The following is a 21,618-nucleotide window of genomic DNA, read 5'->3' on the forward strand; positions in this document are numbered from 1 at the left end:
GTTGAAATCCATATACACTGCATCTGCTGCTCTACCTTCAGCAATGTGTTTAGTCAGTACCAAGGTACTCCACAGGGCCAACCCGTTGGCAGCACTTCGTCCCTTGCCGGAGTCTCACCTGCAGTGTCAGCGCTGATTTCCGACGGACTGCCCCCGCCAGCGACACGCCTCCGCTCCCTCCTCGGGGTGACCGGGGGCCCGGGCAGCAGCAGGGGCCGCCCGCTGGCGGGGGCCAGGTCAATCAGCACCTCGGCCGGGTCCAGGCTGTCGGAGAAGTGGATGAGGTCGCCGGGCGGCTCGGCGGCCTCCTTCCGGGCCTTCTTGCCGTGCGTCAGCTGCGGCGAGCCGCCGTTGCCGCAGCCGGCGGGGGCCTCCTGGGCGTCGGCCTGGCGCGGGCCCTGCAGGCCACGGCCGAGCGCCACCGAGGCGAGCACGGCGGCGCTGGCTAGCAAGGCCCGGCGCGGGCTCCTCAACGGCCAGCGGCCTTCGTCGGCGCGGTCTTCGGCGGCCTGAGGTAGGTGAGGGTCGTCGACCGGGAGGTGCTCGTCGCTCCTGGTGTCGTCGGCTGCCGTTAAAGAGAGGGGGAAGAAAGGAGATTACAATGTCATCCCGTGAACGTATCGCCCACCTGTCCGGGGACCCAGGCTGAGGGGCTCGGGCAGCGACCGTACAGGGACAGTTGGGACCCTCCCTCTGCGCTGCCAGAGCGCCGGGGATCTGAGCCCTCTGAAATCTACAGGCCTGAAATCTACAGGCTCCAAAATCTACAGGCCCGAAATCTACAGGCCTGAAATCTACAGGCCTGAAATCTACAGGCTCCAAAATCTACAGGCCCGAAATCTACAGGCCTGAAATCTACAGGCCTGAAATCTACAGGCTCCAAAATCTACAGGCCTGAAATCTACAGGCTCCAAAATCCACAGGCTCCGAAATCTACAGGCCCAAAATCTACAGGCCTGAAATCTACAGGCTCCGAAATCTACAGGCCTTTCGGCCCTACTGCTCCATGGCAACCCAAGCTAGATCCACTCCAACCTTTACCCCCTCAACCTCTCCCATCCACGTACCCGTTCGATCAAGTTTACTGGTTTCATACACACAAACACCGTCAAAAATATCTTTGGCTTTGCGAGGGCAAATTTGGGATGTTTTCTCTGGAGCGGCCAATGGAGGTTTATAAGACCATGAGAGGCCTCGGTAGAGTGGAATATCTGTTTCTCAGGGTTGAGATGTCCAATACCAGAGGGCCTGCGTTGAAGGGTGGGGGGGGTGTGAGGGGTAAGTTTTTTTATTTGGAGGATGCCTGATAGGGTGGTGGAGGCAAATACATTAGATTCAGAATCAGAATCAGGTTTATTATCACCGGCACCTGACGTGAAATTTGTTAACTTAGCAGCAGCAGTTCAATGCAATACTTAATATCGAAGAAAAAACATGATACTAATAAATAATAATTGTAATATTATCAAATAAGTAAATCAATTATAGTTTACGTATATTGAACAGATTAAAGATTGTGCAAAAAACAGAAATACTATATATTAAGTGAGGTAGTATCCAAGGGTTCGATGTCCTCGGATGGCAGAGGGGAAGAAGCTGTTCCTGAATCGCTGAGTGTGTGCCTTCAGGCTCCTGTACCTCCTCCCTGATGGCAGAGGGGAAGAAGCTGTTCCTGAATCGCTGAGTGTGTGCCTTCAGGCTCCTGTACCTCCTCCCTGATGGCAGAGGGGAAGAAGCTGTTCCTGAATCGCTGAGTGTGTGTCTTCAGGCTCCTGTACCCCCTCCCTGATGGCAGAGGGGAAGAAGCTGTTCCTGAATCGTTGAGTGTGTGCCTTCAGGCTCCTGTACCCCCTCCCCGATGGCAGAGGGGAAGAAGCTGTTCCTGAATCGTTGAGTGTGTGTCTTCAGGCTCCTGTACCTCCTCCCTGATGGCGGAGGGGAAGAAACTGTTCCTGAATCGCTGAATGTGTGTCTTCAGGCTCCTGTACCTCCTCCCTGATCGCAGAGGGGAAGAAGCTGTTCCTGAATCGTCAAGTGTGTGTCTTCAGGCTCCTGTACCTCCTCCCTGATGGCAGAGGGGAAGAAGCTGTTCCTGAATCGTCGAGTGTGTGTCTTCAGGCTCCTGTTCCTCCTCCCTAATGGCAGAGGGGAAGAAGCTGTTCCTGAATCGCTGAGTGTGTGTCTTCAGACTCCTGTACCTCCTCCCTGATGGCAGAGGGGAAGAAGCTGTTCCTGAATCGCTGAGTGTGTGTCTTCAGGTTCCTGTACCTCCTCCCTGATGGCAGAGGGGAAGAAGCCGTTCCTGAATCACTGAGTGTGTGTCTTCAGGCTCCTGTACCTCCTCCCTGATGGCAGAGGGGAAGAAGTTGTTCCTGAATCGTTGAGTGTGTGCCTTCAGGCTCCTGTACCTCCTCCCTGATGGCAGAGAGGAAGAAGCTGTTCCTGAATCGCTGAGTGTGTGTCTTCAGGCTCCTGTACCTCCTCCCTGATGGCAGAGGGGAAGAAGCTGTTCCTGAATCACTGAGTGTGTGCCTTCAGGCTCCTGTACCTCCTCCCTGATGGCAGAGGGGAAGAAGCTGTTCCTGAGTCATTGAGTGTGTGTCTTCAGGCTCCTGTACCTCCTCCCTGATGGCAGAGGGGAAGAAGCTGTTCCTGAGTCGCTGAGTGTGTGTCTTCAGGCTCCTGTACCTCCTCCCTGATGGCAGAGGGGAAGAAGCTGTTCCTGAGTCGCTGAGTGTGTGTCTTCAGGCTCCTGTACCTCCTCCCTGATGGCAGAGGGGAAGAAGCTGTTCCTGAGTCGCTGAGTGTGTGTCTTCAGGCTCCTGTACCTCCTCCCTGATGGCAGAGGGCAAGAAGCTGTTCCTGAATCATTGAGTGTGTGTCTTCAGGCTCCTGTACCTCCTCCCTGATGGCAGAGGGGAAGAAGCTGTTCCTGAATCGCTGAGTGTGTGTCTTCAGACTCCTGTACCTCCTCCCTGATGGCAGAGGGGAAGAAGCTGTTCCTGACTCGCTGAGTGTGTGTCTTCAGGCTCCTGTACCTCCTCCCTGATGGCAGAGGGCAAGAAGCTGTTCCTGAATCGTCGAGTGTGTGTCTTCAGGCTCCTGTACCCCCTCCCTGATGGCAGAGGGGAAGAAGCTGTTCCTGAATCATTGAGTGTGTGTCTTCAGGCTCCTGTACCTCCTCCCTGATGGCAGAGGGGAAGAAGCTGTTCCTGAATCGCTGAGTGTGTGTCTTCAGACTCCTGTACCTCCTCCCTGATGGCAGAGGGGAAGAAGCTGTTCCTGAATCGCTGAGTGTGTGTCTTCAGGCTCCTGTACCTCCTCCCTGATGGTAACAGCGAGAGAAGGGCATGCCCTGGGTGCTGGAGGCCTCTAACGGGCATTTGGGTGGATGTGAGGAGGGCGGAGGGATGCAGAGATGGGGTAGGTAGGAGGGATTAGTGTTTTGATTTGCTGGATCAGCTCAGCACTGTGGGCCTAAGGACCTGTCTCTGTCCTGTAGCCTTCACGACTTATTTTTTGCACTTATTTAATTTAGCTAATATATTAGCTTATTCTTGAAACTGTTTTGAGAAAAAGTTTGTGAGCCCTTTGCGATTACCTGGTTTTCTGCATTAATTACTCATAAAATGTGGTCTGATCTTCGTCTAAGTCACAATAATAGACAAACACAATCGGCCTAAACTGTTAACACACAAACAATTGTACTTTTCTTGCCTTTATTGAACACATTGTTTACACATTCACAGTCCAGGCTGGAAAAAGTATGTGAACCCACCAGCGCCTTTACTTCCAGCGAAAACCGAAGAAATTTGGCCTGTCCCCTAAAACCCTCACTAATTTTTATAGATGCACCGTAGAAAGCATTCTTCTAGGGAATGCTAGAACCTGGTATGGAAGTTATCCTGTCCAAGAAGCTGCAGAAGATCGTGAACACAGCCCAACACATCACACAAACCAGTCTCCCATCCTTGGACTCACTTTACACCGCACGCTGTCGGAGCAGTGCTGCCTGGATAATCAAGGACACGACCCACCCAGCCAACACACTTCTTGTCCCCCTTCCCTCCGGGAGAAGGTTCAGGAGCTTGAAGACTCGTACGGCCAGATTTGGGAACAGCTTCTTTCCAACTGTGATGAGACTGTTGAACGGATCCTGACCCGGATCCGTACCTTCCAAATATCCGGACCTGACTTGCACCACCTTACTCCCCCTTTTCTAATTTCTAATTATGATTTATAATTTAAATTTTTATTATATTTACTTCGATTTGTACTTCAGGGAGCGCGAAGCGCAGAATCAAATATCGCTGTGACGATTGTACGCTATAGTATCAATTGTTTGGTGACAATAAAGAAAAAGTATTTAATAACTGGTAGAACCTCCTTTAGTGGCAATAACCTCCACCAAACGTTTCCTGTGGCTGTAGATCAGACTTGCACAATGGGCGAGGAGGAACTTTAGACCATTCCTCCGTTAAAAACTGCTTCGGTTCATCAATATTTCTGGGATATCTTGCATGGACAGTCCTCCTCAGGTCATGCCACATCATCTCAAATGGGTTAGGGTCTGGACTCTGACCTGCCCATTCCAAAACACTACTTTTCTTTTTAAACCATTCTGTTGTCGGTTTACTCTTGTGTTTCGGATCATTGTCTCGTTACGTCATCCAGCTTCTATTAAGCCTCAGGTGACGGACCGCTACCCTGACACTCTCCTGTAAAACGTCTCGATACAACTTTGAATTCATTGTTCCCTGAATGGTTGCAAGCTGACCAGGCCCTGAGGTAGCAAAGCAGCCCCAAACCACGATGCCCCTTCCACCCTGCTTCACAGTTGGGATGAGGTTTTCGAGTTAGTGTGCAGTGCCCCTTTCCCTCCGAACTTACCAATGTGCAACTCTGCCCAAAAAGTTCAACTTGTGTCTCATCTGTCCACAGAACATTGACCCAGCAGCGTTGTGGAACGACCAGGTGAAGTACAAATCAAAGTAAATCTAATAAAAATTTCAATTATCAATCATAATTGAAAATAGAAAAAGGAAAGTAAGGTAGTGCAAGTCAGGTCCGGATATTGGGAAGGTACGGCCCAGATCCGGGTCAGGATCCATTCAGCGGTCTTATCACAGTTCGAAACAAGACCTGCAGCCATGTTTATTTTTATATAAAGAGAGCAGTGTCCTCCGTGGTGTCCTTCCATTCTAGTCCAGTGTTTATCTCCTACAGAGTTCTGCAGGGCTCTTGCTGCTGCCCTTGGGTTCCTTTCACCCCCTTCAGCTTTGCACATCGTGCCCTTGGCGTGATCTTCGCAGGACCCCCACTCCTAGGGAGCGTCACAACGGTACTGAATTTCCTCCAGTTGTAGACGATTTCTCTTACTGCAGACTGATGAACACTCGGGTCTTTAGAAATGCTTTTGTAGCCTTTTCCAGCTTCACGTATCTCTCGAATTCTTCTAAGGTCCTCTGAAGGTTGTTTCGATCGAGGCATGGTGCACATAGACAGATCTTTCTTGAGAAGAGCAGTACCCGGACTTTGTGTGGCCTTTCTTTATTAGGGCTTTATTAACCCCCACAACCCACACCCCCAATCTCACCTCATCGATTAGAACACCAAATAGATTTTGCAGAAGACATTACCCCAGGGGTTCGCATGCTTTTTCTGAATCTGGACTGTGATTGTTTAAATGTTGAACAGTCAGCTCTCCTTATCCGCGGGGGATTGGTTCCGGGACCCCCCCCACAGATAGAAAAAAAAGTGGATGCTCAAGTCCCTAATTTAACCTGTCTCAGCGCGGTGGACTTTAGGACCCAGCGGAACCCCGGACTTTATTTAACCTGTCTCAGTGCGGTGGACTTTAGGACCCAGCGGAACCCCGGACTTTATTTAACCTGGCTCAGTGCAGTGGACTTTAGGACCCAGCGGAACCCCGGACTTTATTTAACCTGTCTCAGTGCGGTGGACTTTAGGACCCAGCGGAACCCCGGACTTTATTTAACCTGTCTCAGCGCGGTGGACTTTAGGACCCAGCGGAACCCCGGACTTTATTTAACCTGTCTCAGTGCGGTGGACTTTAGGACCCAGCGGAACCCCGGACTTTATTTAACCTGTCTCAGTGCGGTGGACTTTAGGACCCAGCGGAACCCCGGACTTTATTTAACCTGTCTCAGTGCGGTGGACTTTAGGACCCAGCGGAACCCCGGACTTTATTTAACCTGTCTCAGTGCGGTGGTCTTAAGGACCCAGCGGAACCCCAGACATTACTTAACCTGTCTCAGTGCGGTGGGCACTGAATTCCCTGCGCAGCTCTGAATCCGCTGTGTTTCTGTTCATGAAAATAATCACGATCACGATTGAAAATAAAGTGGAAGTAATAAAGCGATCGGAAAGAGATGAAACGCCATTGGTCATTGGAAAAGCGTTAGGCTACTGTTGGTCAGCGATCGGAACAATTTTAATGGAAAATGTGAAAGGCCCTGGCCCGATGAAAGCTACAATTATTACCAAGCAATGCAGTGATTTAATTATTGAAATACATATGTTTCTTAAGTATTTTATATGCATAGAAAGGTAAAATATGTACTATATACTAAGTAAAACATTTGACTAACTGATGCTAAGCAATACCGGATGTACCTGTTCTGATTTCAAATCCGACTTAAAGACGGACTCAGGAATGGAACTCATTCATAACCCGGGGACTGCCTGTACTTTTAAATAATTTCTAGATTACTTATAATACCCAATACAATGTAAATGCTATGTAAATAGTTGTTATACTGTATTGTTTAGGGAATAATGACAAGAAAAAAATAGTCTGTGCATACTCAAACAACGAGTGCTGGAGAGAGAACTTACGGGTTTTCCCGATATGCGGTTGGTTGAATCTGCGCGTGCGGATCAGACGACATTTTATGAGCAACTAATTCAGGTAGTTGCAAAGATTTACAAATATATACATGCACACAGTTTCAAGAATAACAAAATCTGTGCTTTTATATTCACTGCAATTTGAGGTTTTATTTTTATTTTTTAGTTTTTAGCTTTCATTTTTACGTCCTGTTGCTGCAAAGTTGACAAAGTTCACAGCATACGCCGGTGATATTAAACGTGATCCTGATCTAACTGCCGACGTTTCGGGCCAAAACCCTTCATCAGGACCGGAGTGAAAAGGGGAAGACGGGTTTCTGGCTCCCGTCCACTTCCTGGTGAAGGTGAATACCAAGTTACACACGGCTTAAAATGGCGGACGGCGTCGCGATCCGACTTAAAATGGCGGACGGCGTCGCGATCCGACTTAAAATGGCGGACGGCGTCGCGAACCGACTTAAAATGGCGGACGGCGTCGCGATCCGACTTAAAATGGCGGACGGCGTCGCGAACCGACTTAAAATGGCGGACGGCGTCGCGATCCGACTTAAAATGGCGGACGGCGTCGCGAACCGACTTAAAATGGCGGACAGCGTCGCGATCCGACTTAAAATGGCGGACGGCGTTCTCCTTCCTCGGTACGTCAGTACGAGTTGTCTGTAAGTCGGACATTCGTAACTCGGGGACCGCCTGCTCTCTATAATACATTGACAGTTCTATTTATTGTAAACTATTATGAATTAGTGTGACTGCACGTTGCACGTTTAGATGGAGACATAATGTAAACAACTTTACTCCTCATGTACGGGAAAAGGATGTCAGAAATAAAGTGAATTCAATTCAAATGCCGTAAGACCCTAAGCTACAGGGTCAGAAGATGGGCTCCAGACTCCTGTCCACTTCCTGGCGAAGGGTCTCGGCCCGAAACGTCGACCGTCTACCTCCCTAAGCAAGCACTGCAGACGCTGCCTGACTAGCTGGGTTCCTTTAGCATCTCGCTCAACATTTCCAGCGTCTACAGGACCCTTGGAATATCTGTCTGGCAGAGCCCGGGTTAAGCGATCGAAGAGGCAGTGCTCCCTCAAGACGGGGTAGGACGGGGGGGGGGGGGGGGGGGGGCCCATTTTCAATTGGGCCTGGGGCTCACTGGACCGTGCGCCGGCAAGGAGGCGAACCGGGGGGGGGGGTTCTGTCGGAGAGCAGGTGGTTATCCAGAGGCACCTGCTGTCTGCTTACCGGGATTAGAGTCTCCAGTGGAGTTGGTTGAAGACGGAGTTGACCCCTCGTCTCCGGATTCGCCGATCCATATCTCATTGTCCGCCCGAGGTCGTGTCCTGAGGGTGGAGTGCCCCCGTTATTCTCAGTGTTCTGAGTTAACAAAGTTACTATCTACATTGTCCGACCAAGCACGCGGGGGACAGAAGCTGGTCAGGCCGCACTGGGAGTATTGTCCACAGCTTTGGGCCCCGTTATCTCAGAGATGTTGTCATTGGAGAGAGCCTAGAGGATGATTCTGGGAATGATAGGGTTAACATATGCGGAGCGTCTGGCAGCTTTGGGCCTGGACTCACTGTAATTTAGAAGAATGCGGGGATATCTCATTAAAACCTACCGAATGTTGAAAGGACTAGATAGGGTGGATGTGGAGAGTGGAGAGGATGTTTCCTAGTGTGGTGGGGGGAGGGGTATCCAGAACTAGAGGGCAAAGCCTCAACATTGAGGGGCGACCCTTTAGAACAGAGGTCAGGAGGAATTTGTTTTAGCCAGAGAGTAGTGAATCGGTGGAATTCTCTGCCCCAGACTGCAGTGGGGGCCAAGTCCGTGGGTGTATTTAAGGCGGAAGTTGCTCGTTTCCTGATCGATTGGGGCATCAAAGGACAGGGCAAGAAGGCAGGTGTTTGGGTTGAGGGGATCCGGGATCAGCCATGTTGGAATGGCAGAGCAGACTCGATGGGCTGAATGGCCTAATTCTGCCCCTATGTCTCGTCGTATAATATGTAAAAATGTGATTTAAGAAAACCCGTTCAGGTGACAACTTACTCTTAAGCTGCGACTTGCTTGTGTGATTTGACCTTCACCCTCTGGAGGCGAGAGGAAACTCAGCAGGTCAGGCAGCATCCCCGGAAAAGAATAAACAGTCGACATTTCTGGCCGAGGCCCTTCATCTGCTGCCCGACTTGCTGAGTTTCTCCAACATTTTCTGTGGACTCCCAGCTTCTGCAGAATTCCTACAATTTGGAATGGGGCCCGAGTTTAATCCTGGCCTAATCCCGGGGCAATTTACAATGACCGATTAACCCACCAGCCGGTAGGTCTTCGGACCGTGGGAGGAAACCGGAGCACCGGGAGGAAACCCACGCGGTCACAGGGAGAACGTGCAAACTCCTCCTGGGCAGCGGCGGGTATCGAACCCCGGTCGCCGGCACTGTAAACCGCCGTGCTAACCGCTAGGCTACCGCGTCGAGAACCGCTTGCATCTCTGAAGCTGATGGCTCCGCTCACCGTCCCCTCTTCAGTTTGCCCGATCCGATAAAAGTTTGATCGAATTACCCTTAGTAACGTGGACACCAGGTGTCAATCGCTCCTGACGCGACTGGGTTGTGCAGGCAGTTCACCGTCAGCCATTTTGGTGGATCTGAATTCTGACAAGTGTCATCTTCCCCTCCCCAGAGAACATGGGCGGACAAGGGGGCAGAGTTCTAAGGTGATTGGAGGAAAGCACAGCGGGGGGGTGAGGGGGATGTCAGAGGTAATTTCTTCACACAGAGAGTGTTGGGTGCGTGGAACATGTCAGGATTGGTTGTAGGGGCCGATACATTTGAGGCATCTAAGAAACTCTTAAGTAGGGACGTGGCTGATAGAAAAACGGAGGGCTACGTAGGAGGGGAGATTGATCTCAGTACCTGCTAAAGGGCCAGCACAACACTGTGGGCCGAAGGGCCTGTACTGTGTTGTACTGTTCTACGTCCTATAAGTGAACTAGTGCGGTCAATCAGTTTCCAAAGGATGTTAGCAAACCTGATGCATTTTTTTAATACAACAATCTGATATTTTCACAGTAATTATTCATGATTTGTTCATTTTATTCAAAATATATTATTAATTACTAAACCTCAACTAAGACCATAAGCCACAGGAGTGGAATCAGGCCCATTGAACCGGCTCAGGCTTTTCATCGTTGCTAATCCAAATTTCCTCTCAGCCCCAGTCTTCTCCCCATCGATCTGCTCCACTATTCAATCATGGCTGATTTATTGTTCCCATTCTGCCCAGACCCTTATAGATGCCCTGACTCACCATCAACCTATCCACCTCCACTTTAAATACAACCATCCTCGGCAATGAATTCCACAGCCCTCCACCCTCCAGCTCAAGAAATTCCTCCTCATCTCTGTTCCAAGTGGACTTCTCTCCATTCTATTCCGGTCCTACGGTCCCCCACCATTGGAAACATCCTCTCCACATCCAGTCTATCTGTGTCCTCTGGTCCTGGACTCCCCCACCATGGGAAACATCCTCTCCACATCCACTCTATCTGTGTCCTCTGGTCCTAGACTCCCCCACCATGGGAAACATCCTCTCCACATCCACTCTATCTGTGTCCTCTGGTCCTAGACTCCCCCACCATGGGAAACATCCTCTCCACATCCACCCTATCTGTGTCCTCTGGTCCTAGACTCCCCCACTATAGGAAACATCCTCTCCACATCCACTCTATCTGAGTCCTCTGGTCCTAGACTCCCCCACCATGGGAAACATCCTCTCCACATCCACTCTATCTGTGTCCTCTGGTCCTAGACTCCCCCACCATGGGAAACATCCTCTCCACATCCACACTATCTGTGTCCTCTGGTCCTACACTCCCCCACCATGGGAAACATCCTCTCCACATCCACACTATCTGTGTCCTCTGGTCCTACACTCCCCCACCATGGGAAACATCCTCTCCACATCCACTCTATCTGTGTCCTCTGGTCCTAGACTCCCCCACTACAGGAAACATCCTCTCCACATCCACTCTATCTGTGGTCCTAGACTCCCCCCACTATAGGAAACATCCTCTCCACATCCACCTTATCTGTGTCCTCTGGTCCTAGACTCCCCCACTATAGGAAACATCCTCTCCACATCCACTCTATCTGTGTCCACTGGTCCTAGACTCCCCCACTATAGGAAACATCCTCTCCACATCCACCTTATCTGTGTCCTCTGGTCCTAGACTCCCCCACTATAGGAAACATCCTCTCCACATCCACTCTATCTGTGTCCACTGGTCCTAGACTCCCCCACTATAGGAAACATCCTCTCCACATCCACTCTATCTGTGTCCTCTGGTCCTAGACTCCCCCGCCACAGGAAACATCCTCTCCACATCCACTCTATCTGTGTCCTCTGGTCCTAGACTCCCCCACCACAGGAAACATCCTCTCCACATCCACTCTATCTGTGTCCTCTGGTCCTAGACTCCCCCACCATAGGAAACATCCTCTCCACATCCTCTCTATCTGTGTCCTCTGGTCCTAGACTCCCCCACTATAGGAAACATCCTCTCCACATCCACTCTATCTGTGTCCTCTGGTCCTAGACTCCCCCACCACAGGAAACATCCTCTCCACATCCACTCTATCTGTGTCCTCTGGTCCTAGACTCCCCCACCATAGGAAACATCCTCTCCACATCCTCTCTATCTGTGTCCTCTGGTCCTAGACTCCCTCACTATAGGAAACATCCTCTCCACATCCACTCTATCTGTGCCCTCTGGTCCTAGACACCCCACTGTAGGAAACAACCTCTCCACATCCACTCTGTCCAGGCCTTTCAATAGCTGAGACTCCAACAAATCTAGGCCCGGCACCATCAAATGAACGCCCTTCGCATGTTAACCCTTTCATTCCCAGAGTAGTTCTTGTGACCCTCCTCTGGACCCTCTCCAATGCCAGCACTTCCTTACATAAGGGGCCCTAAATGGGTCCCAATATTGCAAATGCAGCCTGACAAAGCATGAGCATCACACCCTCGTTCTTGTGTTCTGGCCCTCTCGAACCTTAACATGGCATCTGCATTCCTCACCGCCGACTCAACCTGCAAGTCAACCTTCGGGAATTCCTGCACGAGGACCTCCCAGTCCCTTTGCACCCCCTGGTTTGTGAATTTTCTCCCCATTTAGAAAGTAGTCCACACCTTCATTCCTTCTGCCAAAGTGCACACTATATTCCATCTGCCACTTCTTTGCCCCCTTGTCTCTATCTGCCCAAGTCCTTCTGCAAACTCCCTGCTTCCTCCGCACTACCTTCCCCTCCACCTATCCTCATATCACTCGGCCACAAACCCATTCATTCTATAGTTCAAATTGTTGACATACAATTTGAAAAGGGAGAGGTCCCAATATCAAACCCCGTGCGATATACCACTGGTCACTGACAAGCAAGCAGAACAAACATATTCAGAATCTTTGCCTCCTGTCAGTCCGCCAATCTCCAATCCACGCCAGTATCTTTCCTGTAGTACCACCGGTTCTTTTCTTGTTAAGCAGCGAGTAGCACCTTGTCAAAGGCCTTCTAAAAATCCAAACACACAACATCCCCTAACTCTCCTTTGTCTACCCTGCCTGTTGTTTCCTCAAAGAATTCAAACAGATTTGTCGGGCATGATCCCCCCTTAAGGAAACCATGCTGATTTTGGCCTTCACTTGCCTCCAAGCACCCCAACACTGCACCCTCTGTAATGGCCTCCGACATCTTCCCAACCACTGAAGTCATGCTAATGGGCTTGTAATTCCTTCCTTCTGCCTCCCCTCCCTTAAAAAATGGAGTGAGATTTGCAATTTTCCAGTCCTTTGGAACCACTACTGAGTTGAGTGATTCCTGAATGATCATTAACAATGCGCCCACAATCTCTTCAGCCACCTCCTTTAGAATCCCGGGGTGTAGTCCATCTGGTCCCGGTGACCTATCTACCTTCAGGCCTGTGAGCTTCCCAAGCGTCTTCTCCTTAGTAAGGACAACTCGACACACTTCTGCCCCCGGACACTCTCAAACCTCTGGCATACTGCTAGTGTCTTCCACTGTGAAGACTGATGCAAGATATATCCTCGTCCCCCATTACTACCTCTACAGCATCATTCTCTGGCGGTCCATTCTGGCCTCTCTTTTATTATCTGAAAAAACTTCTAGTATCCTATTTGATTTTTTTTTTTGGCTACCTTACCTTCGTATTCCATCTTTTCTCTTCTTAGGGTTTTTTTTTAGTTGCCTTCTGTTGTTTTGCAAAGCTTCCCAACCTCTAACTTCCCACTAATTTTCGTTGTATTATATGCTGTCTCTTTTGTTCTGACGCTGCCTTTGATTTCCCAAATCAGCCACAGTCGCCTCATCCCTTTGGAATACTTCTTTGTCTTTGGGCTGTATCTGTCCTGCGCCTTCTGAATTGCCCCCAGAAACTCCAGCCATTGCTGTTCTGCCATCATCCCTGCCGGTGTCCCCTTGCAACCAACTTTGGTCGGCACCTCTCATGCCTCTGTAATTCCCTTTACTCCACCATAAAACATTTGACTTTAGCTTCTCGCTGTTAAATTGCACGGTGAATTCTATCATATTATGATCTCTACAACCCTAAGGGTTCCTTTACCTTAAGCTCCCTAATTAAATCTGGTTCATTACACAACAGCCAATCCTGAATAGTCTTTCCCCTGGTGGGCTCAGCCACAAGCAGCCCTAACAAGCCATCTTGTAGCCATTCTACAAATCCCCTCTCTTAGTATCCAGCAACGACTCGATTTTCTCAATCTACCCGCATATTGAGATCCCCGATGACTATCGCAACATTGCCCTTTTTTTCACATGCCTTTTCTACGTCCCATTAAAATTTATATCCTACATCCTGGCTACTGTTTGAGGTCTGCAAATAACTCCCATCGGGGTCTTTTTACCGTTGCAGTTTCTCAACTCTCCCCACAGGGATTCTACACTTCCTGATCCCACATCGTCTCTTTCTAAGGATTTGATTTCATTTCTTACCAGCAGAGCCACGCCAGCCCCTCTGCCTACCTGCCTTTCGATACAACATGTATCCTTGGATGTTAATTTCGCAACTGCGATTTTCTTTCAGCCACGTCTCGGTGATGACCACAACTTCACACCTGGCAATCTCTAACCGCACTACAAGATCATCTGCCTTATTCCGTACACTGCGCGCGTTCAAATATCACACCTTCAGTCCTGTATCCGTCACCCTTTTCGACTTGGGCCTCCCGTTACACTTTACCCCACCCCACGGACTGCAATCTTGCCCCATCGTCTACTCACAGTCTCACCACACACCCCATCGACTTGTCTACCAACTGCCCCGTCCTCAGCCCTATCACTGGTTGCCACCAACGCATTCCCCCCCCCCCAACCCCGCCAAATCAGTTTAAACCCTCCCGAACCTGCCCGCGAGGATATTCGCCCCCCCCCCCTCGGGTTCAGGAGCAGCCCGTCCACTTTGTACGGGTCGTATCTTCCCTCGGGACAGATCCCAGTGATCCAGAAATCTGAAAACCCTGGCCCCTGCACCACGGCCTCCGGCTGCTCGCCCTCCCTCCTCAGAATCTTCCGAGACAGCCCGGACGGACCCCAGCACCCGGGGGCGGGGGGGCAGCACGCCACCCTGGCGTCTCTCTCGTGACCACGGCGTCTCCAGGCTGTCTCCCTGACTACTGAGTCTCCTATCACCACCGGTCTGCCTGACCTTTGTCCCTACCCCGCCGAGCCTCAGTGCCACTGACCCGTCTCCCATCCTATTGAGTACAAGAGCAAGGAAATCCTCTTGCATTTGTACAGAGCCCTGGTGAGACCACACCTGGAGTATTGTGTACAGTTTTGGTCTCCAGGGTTAAGGAAGGACATCCTGGCTGTAGAGGAAGTGCAGCGTAGATTCACAAGGTTAATTCCTGGGATGTCTGGACTGTCTTACGCAGAGAGGTTAGAGAGACTGGGCTTGTACACGCTGGAATTAAGGAGATTGAGAGGGCATCTGAATGCAACTTATATTAAGGGATTGGACAAGATAGAGACAGGAAATATGTTCCAGATGCTGGGAGAGTCCAGTACCAGAGGGCATGGTTTGAGAATAAGGGGTAGGTCATTTAGGACAGAGTTAAGGAAAAACTTCTTCTCCCAGAGAGTTGTGGGGGTCTGGAATGCACTGCCTCGGAAGGCAGTGGAGGCCAATTCTCTGGATGCTTTCAAGAAGGAGCTTGGTAGGTATCTTATGGATAGGGGAATCAAGGGATTATGGGGACAAGGCAGGAACCGGGTACTGATAGTAGATGATCAGCCATGATCTCAGAATGGCGGTGCAGGCTTGAAGGGCCGAATGGTCTACTTCTGCACCTATTGTCTATTGTCTATTATCTGACACCTGAACTCTGGGTGTCACCACCTCAGTTAAAAAAAAAGACTCATCTACGAAACTTCCGGCCTCCTGGCTGGTCCCGAGTAAATCCAACTCCAGCTCGCGGTCCTTGACCTCCCAGCAGGTAGCCTGAGATTCCGCGTCTCACAGGAGGGCTACTCCAATGCCTCGACTACCATCAAGCCTACTGTGCCTCCAATTTCCCAAACTTCAGTTCTAGAGTCTCCCCCCCCCCCCCCCCCCCGCCTGTTGAGTCCAAGCCTAACCGCTCTAACACCGGCCCGCTCCAACAATGGCTGATCCCACAGTGGCTGCCACAAGTAGGCCTCGCTTCTTTTTATTGACCCCTTGCTCATTAGCCCTAGTTACCTAAGCCATCTCCCGCCCGGCAGACAAACCCCGCTCGCTTTTTGAAGCTGGCGCGTGATGTCCACAAGGAATTATCTGCAACTCACTCCGCAGTCTCCCGCTCTGCAGGCAAGTCCCAACTTATCCCCCCCCCCCCCTCCCCCGGTCACTTTTTAAAACCGGTGGGAGAAGACTACGTCTCTAACTCACTCCGCAGTCTCCCGCTCTGCAGGCGAGTCCCGACAGGCCACACTCGCTTTTACAAAAGAATGTCATGATTGGATTTGAGATCATGCCTTGCGGTTAACAGTCGGCGTAATTTAACATCCTGCCTTATCGCACCCTCAATGAGTCGCGATTGTTTCCCCCACCTTCCATCAGCCGGCAATTCCCAGGGTTTATTCCCGTTGTTCCGCTGGGTGCATCCGGGTCTCCGCTCTCCTTTCCCACAGTCCTCCCCGTCGGAGGTCTCGGGGCCCCAGGCCGGACACCTGCTCCACGCGCCATTGTTCTCATTGGGAATCACTGCCAGACAGCGGGGAGACAGAAGGGAACAAGACCGTGAGGCAGACAGAGAGATATTGTGACAGTGAGAGGGACAGGGAGGGAGAGAGGGAGAGAGAGGGGGAGAGAGAGAGGGGGAGAGAGGGAGGGAGAGAGGGAGGGAGAGGGAGGGGAGAGAGGGAGGGAGAGGGAGAGAGAAAGAGGGATGGAGAGAGAGGAAGTGGGAGAGGGGAGAGAGAGAGAGGGGGAGAGAGGGAGAGGGAGAGAGAGGGAGAGGGGAGAGGGAGGGAGAGAGGGAGGGAGAGGGAGAGAGAAAGAGGGATGGAGAGAGAGGAAGTGGGAGAGGGGGAGAGAGAGAGGGGGAGAGAGCGAAAAAGAGGAGAGAGAGCGGGGAGAAAGAGAGGGGAAGAAAGTGGAGAAAAGGAGACGGAGAGAGAGAGATGGAGAGGGGGGAGGGTGAAAGATGGGGGTGGGGGAGAGGGAGGGAGAGAGGGAGAGGGAGGGAGAGAGGGAGGGAGAGGGAGAGAGAAAGAGGGATGGAGAGAGAGGAAGTGGGAGAGGGGAGAGAGAGAGAGGGAGAGAGAGCGAGAAAGAGAGAGGGAGAGTGGGGAGAGAGAGAGAGGGGGAGAGGGAAGAAGACAGTGGAGAAAAGGAGACGGAGAGAGAGAGATGGAGAGGGAGAGGGGGAGGGCAAAAGATGGGGGTGGGGGAGAGGGAGCGGGACAGGGAGAGAGAGGGAGAGGGGAGGGGGGAGAAAGAGGGATGGAGAGGGGAGGAGGGGAGGGAGGGGGGAGGAGGAGTGAGGTAGATATAACCAGCAGAAAGACGGACTGTATTTGCGGGAGGAAGGTTGACAATTCTATCGACGGGTTGGGTGAGTTCCTTACACTGTATTGCCCTCAGCCGCGGGACGAAGGTCGAGTTATTGGCCAAACTGGAGCTGACGTCAAACAAGCCTTTCTTCTTATTGAGAACCGGGGAGGCCTGGACGGTGAGCTTGTGCTGGAAATCTGCATCAGAGAGAGAGAGAGAGAGATATCCGTTGGACAATTGCCCGCTGACAGAACAGTCGCCCCTGCAAGAACTCACATCCCTTTGGAGCAAATTCCAACCATTGCCACATTACGATCACCAAATCAGCCGCAGGAGAGGTCTATTCACTGGATCAGTGCAGTGGCCCCGTTTTCTCTCTCTTTCTGTTTATCTTTCTAAGTACAGTAGGTAGGCCTGTAGGTATGTATGCATTTATCTAGAAATACAGTTTGGAACAGGCTCTCTGTTTAGCAACCCCCCCGTTACACCCTAGCCTTTTTTAAAATTATCTATTCACTTACAGGACGTGGGCGACGCCAGCTAAGCCAGCGTTTATTGCCCGTCCCTAGTTGCCCTTGAGTAGGTGGCGATGAGCTACCTTTTTGAACCGCTACAGCCCCTGGGGTGTAGGTTCACCCCCAGTGCTGTTAGGGAGGGAATTCCATGATTCTGACCCAGCGACAATGAAGGAACGGTGATATGTTTCCGAGTCAGGATGGGGGAGTGACTTCCGAGTGGGGGTGTTCCCAGGTATCTCCTTCTAGACGGTGGTGGTCGAGGGTCTGGGAGGGGCTGCCTGAGGAACTTCGGTGTGCTGTCGCAGTGCATCTTGTAGATAGTACACACTGCGGCAACTGTCCGTCGATGGTGGGGGGACTGGTTGCTTGAGGAAGGGGTACCGATCGAGTGAGTTGCCTCGTACTGGATGGTGTCGAGCCTCTCGAGTGTTGATGGAGCTGCACTCATCCAGGCGGGGGGCGAGTATTCCACTCCACTCCTGACCTGAGCCTCGTCAATGGTGGACGGGCTCTGGGGAGTCGGGAGGTGAGTGACACCCCGCAGGATTCCGAGCCTCTGACCTGCTCTGGTAGCCACGGAGTTTATATTCCTAGACCGGTTCAGTTTCCTGTCGATGGTCACCCCCGGGATGTTGACAGTAGGGGTTTCAGTGATGCTGATGCCACTGAATGTCAGGGGACGATGGTTCGAGCCTCTCCTGTTGGAGATGGTCATTGCCCGGCACTAGTGTGGCTCGAATGTCACTCGCCACTTGTCAGCCCGAGCCTGGATATTGTCCAGGCCCTGCCGCATTTGGGTAGGAACCGCTTCACCATCTGAGGAGTCACGAACGGTGGGGAACGTTGTCCGGCCATCTGCGCGGAATGGGCCACTGCGACCCAGTCCCAGGGCACTTTTTAATGACCCATTAACCAGTCCGCCCTGGGACTGCGTTGGGAAACCCGCGCGGTCACAGGGATAAGGCCAACGTCGGAGTCGACGCCCCGAGCCGTAACATCCTCCCGCTCACCGCGACGCGACCTGCTACAGGTGTGGAGGTCACTTTCCCTCGGGAGCATTTCCAGTTCCCTCTGAGGGCCTGCGGATTCCCACCAGCTCTGCGCGCCGTGACTATTATTCTGTAAAAGACGTTTCTCCTCACACTTTTCCCTGTATCCTTTGCTCAGAACTAAATCTCTACAAAGGTCAGGCAGTAAACAATTTAAGCTGAACACGGGACCTGTGTATAAGCTGACTCCCCAGCAGTCTGTGCAGTAGTTCTGATAATTCGGGAGTCTGTCGATCCGTTTTGACAAAATGAGGCTGGCATTGACCTATCAAAGGGCCCCTGAACTGCCTTGACCAATTGAGGAGACCCCAGCACTGCTACTGACCAATCATGAGCTCCTGGACTCACACTGACCAATCAAGGAGCCACCAGACTTATACTGACCAATCGAGGTGCTCCTCGGCTGCCACAGGCCAATCCAGGTGACCTACACTGCTGAGGTGCTTCTGGACTGCCATTAACCAATCAAGGGGCTCCTGGACTGCCTCTGACCAACTGGGGGGGGGGGTCTCTGATAGGCTCAGACTGACCAAGGGGCTCCTGAATTGGCACTGACCAATCACGGAGACCTTGTATTGCAACTAACCAATCAAGGGGCTCCTGGACTGATTGAAGGCGGGGCCTCTGGTTCGCTCCTTACCAATGGGCCGGCTGATGCGATGGCCGTCTTTCACCTTCAGCTTGTTCTTCTTGAAGGTGCCTTTCCGCTTCTTCACGTTCGGCTTCTCGGCGTTCATCTGGTAGATGAGGAGGCTGAGCTCGCGCTCGAAGACGTCCAGCTCCCACTGCGCCAGCGCGTGCTCCCGCTGGCGCAGCGACTCCTCGTGCGACTTCTGCTGCAGCGCCGCCCGCTTCAGCTCCTCCTCGCGGCACAGCAGCTCCTGCGGGGGGGGGGGGACACACACACTAACCAGGCGGCTGAGCGCCGTGCCGACAAGCCCGTTTGCTCCTCAGCTGCGCGACAGACGCCGGACACCCAGAGCGACGCCCGCCAGACGCAGGCCGGGCAGCGTCTATGGCGGGGTCGACGTTTCGGGCTGGACCGGAAGGGCGGGGGGGGGGCAGAAGCCAGATTAAGAAGGTGGGGTTGGGGGAAATCGTACAAGCTTGCAGGTGATAGGTGAGGCATAGCGAGGAGAGGAAGGGAGGCGAGTTGGGGAGGGTTTGTGGGGGAGGGGAAGATGAAGTAAGAAGCTGGCAGGTGATAGGTGGAAGAGGTGAAGGACGAACGATTGGAGGGGTGGGTGGACCGTGAGAGAAAGGGAAGGAGGAGGGGCACCAGAGGGAGGGGAGGGGAAGGAAATCGTAACAGGGAATGGAAAGAGAGAAAGGGGGATGTTTCTCCCCCTTTCATAAGCTTTAGCTTTCATAAGTCGAGGGATAGAGGTTAAGAGTCGCGGGGTAACGATGTAGCTCTATAAAACTCTGGTTAGGCCACACTTGGAGTACTGTGTCCAGTTCTGGTCGCCTCACTATAGGAAGGGTGTGGAAGCATTGGAAAGGGTACAGAGGAGATTTACCAGGATGCTGCCTGGTTTAGAGAGTGTGGATTATGATCAGAGATTAAGGGAGCTAGGACTTTTCTCTTTGGAGAGAAGGAGGATGAGAGGAGACATGATAGAGGTGTACAAGTTATTAAGAGGAATAGACAGAGTGGACAGCCAGCGCCTCTTCCCCAGGGCACCACTGCTCAGTACAAGAGGACATGGCTTTAAGGTAAGGGGTGGGAAGTTCAAGGGGGATATTAGAGGAAGGTTTTTCACTCAGAGAGCGGTTGGTGCGTGGAATGCACTGCCTGAGTCAGTAGTGGAGGCAGATACACTAATGAAAGTTAAGAGACTACTAGACAGGTATATGGAGGAATTTAAGGTGGGGGAGGGTTATATGGGAGGCAGGGTTTAAGGGTCGGCACAACATTGTGGGCCGAAGGGCTTGTACTGTGCTGTATTGTTCTATGTTTACGCTGTCATGTTGGGGCTCCCCAGACGGAATGAGGTGTTGCTCCTCCAACCTGAGTTTGGCTTCATCACCGTGGTCCGACATGGCAGAACGCGGATGGGAGGTTGAACCGACACGTTTGGCCGCCGGGAAGCCTTCAGCGGTGGGAACGGAGAACTGGCGAGGGCCGCGGAACCGCTCGGCGCTCCGTCTCGCGACCGGCACAAACCCCGCCGGTCCGGATCGGCCCGCTTACCTTCTCTTTGGCCCTCAGTTCATCGAACATGTCCTGGATCTCCAGCTTCCAGTCCTCCTGCATGGAGTGGAACGACTCCTGGGGCATTTCCAGCAACACCTGCTCCTCAATGGTGGTCAGCTGCCCCAAGATGGAGGCGAACTGCGGCCGCCGGTGAGGGTCCTCATCCCAGCATTCTTTTCAGGGTCAAAGGAAATTTATTAGCAAAGCACGTTAATGTCCGCATATACTAACCTAAAGTCCTTTTTCCTGCAGGCTTTCACGGGAAGACAAAGAAATATTTCAAAATCAGAAATCAATAAACGCAAGAGGTCATCACTGGGCGAGGTTTATAAAGAGTTCAGGGTCTTTCAGGACTGCTCGGCAGGTTGCAAATGTCGTGATCTTCGAGGCATTCGGCCAGTGAAAAGAAGTGAGGTGTAAGCGGGGCTGCCATTGTTGGGACTGAGCCAGTGGTAGAATGGCCAGGCCTTGGCTCGACAGGCTTAGGCGAGAACAGGCACAGGCTAGAAATTTGAGAAGTTAAGAGGTATACAACGTGTAGGCAGGACGTTAGTCCTCCCGTGAGATGTAGGATTTCAGGGTACCGAACGGTCCCCTTGATTACAACATCTGCAGGAAGTGCACCCATCTTTAGCTCCTGACTGATGTCAAGCAGTCTACTGATTGGTTCCCCTGTGGCCATCCCCCTCAGCAACAAGAATACCCCTGCTGGGGCAGATGACCTATCGGGGACAACAGCAGCAACAACCAAGCCCGTGGCACTGTGCCAGGCTCTGAGGCTCAGCAGGGTAGGGCAAAGCCAGGCAGAGCGGTAGGGACAGGGGACTCGATAGTTAGGGGGACGGACTGGAGATCCTGTGGCTGCAAAATAGATGCCAGGATGGCGCGTTGTCTCCCAGGTGCCAGGGTCCAGGATGTCACAGAG

General features: G+C 52.0%; 1 protein-coding gene across 1 annotated transcript in view; it reads right to left on the bottom strand.

Annotated features, from left to right (window-relative positions):
- Positions 1-21,618, bottom strand: part of LOC132383994 (mitogen-activated protein kinase kinase kinase 11-like) — a 48,276-nt gene that overhangs the window by 15,395 nt on the left and 11,263 nt on the right. Inside the window, exons 4-9 of the mRNA XM_059955244.1 lie at positions 20,691-20,866; positions 19,137-19,377; positions 17,004-17,126; positions 15,984-16,137; positions 8,107-8,204; positions 119-565 (exon numbers count right to left, since the gene is read on the bottom strand). Coding sequence (XP_059811227.1) covers positions 119-565; positions 8,107-8,204; positions 15,984-16,137; positions 17,004-17,126; positions 19,137-19,377; positions 20,691-20,866 — 1,239 coding nt within the window. The remainder of the gene's footprint in view (positions 1-118; positions 566-8,106; positions 8,205-15,983; positions 16,138-17,003; positions 17,127-19,136; positions 19,378-20,690; positions 20,867-21,618) is intronic.

The sequence above is a fragment of the Hypanus sabinus genome, chromosome 31 (genome assembly GCF_030144855.1).
Source record: "Hypanus sabinus isolate sHypSab1 chromosome 31, sHypSab1.hap1, whole genome shotgun sequence".
In the NCBI taxonomy this organism is placed as follows: domain Eukaryota; kingdom Metazoa; phylum Chordata; class Chondrichthyes; order Myliobatiformes; family Dasyatidae; genus Hypanus; species Hypanus sabinus.